The 3724-nt window shown below is 34.1% G+C and overlaps 2 protein-coding genes across 2 annotated transcripts; both read right to left on the reverse strand.

The window, feature by feature from the left end:
• Window positions 1-815: 815 nt before the first annotated feature.
• Window positions 816-1406, reverse strand: LOC150097330 (zinc finger BED domain-containing protein 5-like). The gene has a single exon (XM_090407647.1). It carries the CDS (start codon window positions 1404-1406, stop codon window positions 816-818), a length of 591 nt encoding a protein of 196 aa, XP_090263773.1.
• A 141-nt stretch (window positions 1407-1547) lies between these two features.
• LOC150097331 (zinc finger BED domain-containing protein 5-like) lies at window positions 1548-2324 on the reverse strand. The gene has a single exon (XM_090407648.1). It carries the CDS (start codon window positions 2322-2324, stop codon window positions 1548-1550), a length of 777 nt encoding a protein of 258 aa, XP_090263774.1.
• Between the last annotated feature and the right edge of the window lie 1400 nt (window positions 2325-3724).

The following is a 3724-nucleotide window of genomic DNA, read 5'->3' on the forward strand; positions in this document are numbered from 1 at the left end:
AAGAAACCTTGCTAAGATATAAATCCTAGAAAAGAACAAAATAAAAATGTAAAAACAAATTCAAACTTGTTTGAATTTGCCGCCCTGGTTGGCTGAGTGGTTAGCGCAGTGCTTTCCAAACTTTTCATGTTGGTGACACACTTTTTACACAAACATAATTTCGCGGCACAGTAATTCAGTCTGATGTGCCTCTCATGGGTCACGTGGCCATATCAGATGTAGTTTAAGTAGATACTTTTACAATTATATTTTGTATAACTTTTAGAAAGTTTATTTAAAAATCTCTTCCTGTTCATCCGATACCGGGTTAATAAAAATTCACTATTTATAGTAAGTGATTAATCACTTACTCCTTTTAAAACTGATCCCATCATTACTATAACAAGCAACTCCTTTTGATATTTGATAAGATCAAATATCATATAACTCCTTTAAAGGTTGCGTGATATAGTTAGACTATACTCTTGTCTTGAGGGCACGACACAGTCTATTAGCAAACCAGAGGTTAAACTTGTTTCCCGACACAACCTATCTCATGAAAACCTTTCATTTTTATTAAAAATATATAATACAGTATGATCGAATAAAAAACACATCAAGTGAGCTGAAATGATTCTCTCTTCTTAATTTTTCAATGTATTTAATATAGGGAAAACAGATTTCATAGCTCGCTTGTTGAGTTTTTTCGATCATACTGTATTTGTATATATAATAAAATATACAAAATAAAAATATACAATATATTTATATTTATTTCCAAGATTAATGTTATTGTTATAAGGAATAAAAAGAAAGAAATATATAATAATAGAATTTTAATGAGACATATGAGCTTCATGGGATGAACACAGCCTTTCAATATTTGGTGGAATAGTAGATAAAGACACTCGCATTTCGTCATCAAGCATCCTTAAGCTTCCACGTTTCAATGTCTTCGAGTTTGCCATCGTTAAAAAGGATACTTTACACATGTATGTAGTGGAAAACTGCAAAATAATTTTTAACGCTTTTTTACCTATTTTTGGATACATTTTTGAAACACCAATCCAAAAGTTGTCTAAATCATCCTCTTCATACATCGTTAACAGACTTCGATCATTTTTTATTTCAGCTAATTCTTCTTCAATAAGTGACAAGTTAATCGTTGCAGTTGAAAAAAATGGATTTCTGATCCAATCATAGTCTTGTATTTCAATATTTGGGAAGTAGTGATAAATTTTCTCTCCGAGCAATGTTAAATGGTCGACAATTAGCGAGTTGATATCGCATTTTAGTTCACAGTCAGCAGTTTTGGAAAACATTTCAAAATTTCCTTCTTTCACTTTCCTTTTCCAAATTTCTATCTTGTCTCTCATAGCACAAATTTTATCCACCGCTGTTAAGATATTTTCTCCTTTTCCTTGCATACTGGTGTTTATTTTATTCAAGTGTTCAAATATGTCAGCAAGATATGCCAATTTTGTGCACCATAATTTGTTTTGAATTAGATCGCAGAATTCATTTTGTTGATTTTCCTCAAAAAAAGTTTAAGCATCATTTCCCTCGATTCATATACACGACAAAGCACTCGACCTCTTGACAGCCAACGAACTTGAGTGTAGTATAAGTTTTTTAAATGTTTCCCCCATATCTTCACAAATTTTAGCAAATAATCTTGATTTAAGAGTTCTACTTTTAATGTAATTGACCATTTCAACAGCTTTGTCCATAACCTTTTTTAATTCTTTACCAATGGTTTGCGCGACTAGTGCTTCGCGATGAGAAAAGCAATGAGTAATTATAATATTTTCATTCTCTTTCTTTGCTAAAGCTGTGAAACCTTTTGTTGAATCAACCATTGAAGGAGCGCCATCTGTGCATATTCCTACACAATTTAACCATAGCAAATTAATTTTCTCCATGAAACAATCTACTGTTTTAAATATATCTTCGCCTCTAGTTTTCATTGGAAGTTCTAGACAACACAAGAATTGCTCAATAATTCCGTTAGTATGAATGAAACTTATAAAATCGAGTAATTGCGTTAACCCACTGACATCTCTTGATTCATCTAACGGCAATGTAAAAATCATATTATCGTCTTGAAAAATATTTTTTATTTGTAGCTTAATGTCAGCAGACATGTTTTGAATACGTCTTCCAATCGTGTAATCTGTCAAAGGGATTTTATTAACTTCTATCTCAAATTCGGGCCCAAACATTGTTCGAACAATAGTACAGCAAGATTCCTTTATAGGGATTTCGGCAATAGTGTGTGGCTCCTTGCTTTTGGCAATTATTTGATCAACCAAGTAACTGGCCTTTTGAGCTTTCTCTGATGTCATCATTCTCTTGGTGAACGATGTAGACTGCTTCTTTATAGATTTTGAAAGTTCAATAAAGTATTCTACTGGCTTTTCTGACGACTCTGTTTTGATGTAAAATGGCGCTTTAATTTGTTTGGTACCATACTTTCATTTGCAAGTATCACTCCACAAACTAAACACTGGGGACAAGGATGGTTTTCATTACCAGAAAATGTGAACCCCAATTTCATATAATCTTTATTGTATAAACGAGGCATGGAAAATTTTCCTTTGCACTTCTTCCGTATTAATGCAGACCGTTCAACAGTTGATTCTTGCGTGCTTTCCTCTATAGTCGATACATTTTGTTTATCACAAACGTCACCTTCAGCTTTTCTTTTATTAATTAGAAACTTATCTATTTTACGGGTAATTCAACACCAATTTGATCAATAAAACTATGCGAATTTATTGTAAAGTTTTAACAGTAACTAAACATAAAATAAAAGCACCAGCTCTTCGTTTATTCACGTTTCAGTTAGAATAAACATCAATAATAACATTTGTATGAATAAGTGGGGCGCTTTATTTTTATTGGTCGAACGATAATGAAACCGAGCGACTACCACGTGATAAAACCACAGGGATAAATTCGGCTGCATTTATTGTCCATTATCTATCGAAATATATTGATATGAAATATTCTTAAAGGTTAAAAATAATTAAAAGATAGTTTGTATATATAATTTTGAAAGTGAAATTTAAATTCTAGAACGTAAAACATCTTGCAATTACATTCTATTTAAAGTAAAGTATTTTTGGGACTCCTTAGTGCGGCTCAGCACAATTTAGCTTCTGTTTACATTTGCTGTCGCTCATACTTGAATGAACTGTAGAAAACCCCAACGAAAACTAAACTGATGGTGATGGTTGCATGCAAGCCGATATAGACTCGGGGGGGGGGGGGGTTCCGAGCGGTTGACCAAATATCTTCTTTAACGGCGCTAACTAAAAGTCGTACCGGTACTTTGCGAAATGGATTTTTCCGATGTGGAAATTTTCAGCGATTATTCTGTTTAACGCTTTACGTTCGCGCGACACACCTTCACACTGCAGCCGACACACAGTTTGGAAAGCTCTGGGCTAGTGTATCCGCTCTCCAGCCAAAAGGCCGCGTTCGAATCCCGCCGTGAGCATGGATGTTTGTGATTGTCTGTGAAAATATTAGTGGCGGTAGCGGGTGGTAGATGGCGTTGTTGTAGTTGGTGGATTGAGTGGAGACAGAGCTGTGGATTGTGAGCTTCCCTCAATTAGTCTTTGGACTCCGTGGAGGTGTCACGTAATAATTATTTATGGGTTTTATGAATTTTCCTTGCATTATTTCACGGTTTGTTTTGTGTGAGAGTATTCGTTTGCAGCTCTCCATTCCGATTAGAACA

The sequence above is a fragment of the Typopeltis vanoorti genome, chromosome 17 (genome assembly GCF_054136105.1).
Source record: "Typopeltis vanoorti isolate ZY-2024b chromosome 17, IOZ_Tvanoo_1.0, whole genome shotgun sequence".
NCBI classification, from domain to species: domain Eukaryota; kingdom Metazoa; phylum Arthropoda; class Arachnida; order Uropygi; family Thelyphonidae; genus Typopeltis; species Typopeltis vanoorti.

What these genes read in the sequence shown, in the direction of transcription:
- LOC150097330 (XM_090407647.1), bottom strand. Translation starts at nt 1,406, where the DNA reads ATGCAAGGAAAAGGAGAAAATATCTTAACAGCGGTGGATAAAATTTGT.
- LOC150097331 (XM_090407648.1), bottom strand. Translation starts at nt 2,324, where the DNA reads ATGACATCAGAGAAAGCTCAAAAGGCCAGTTACTTGGTTGATCAAATA.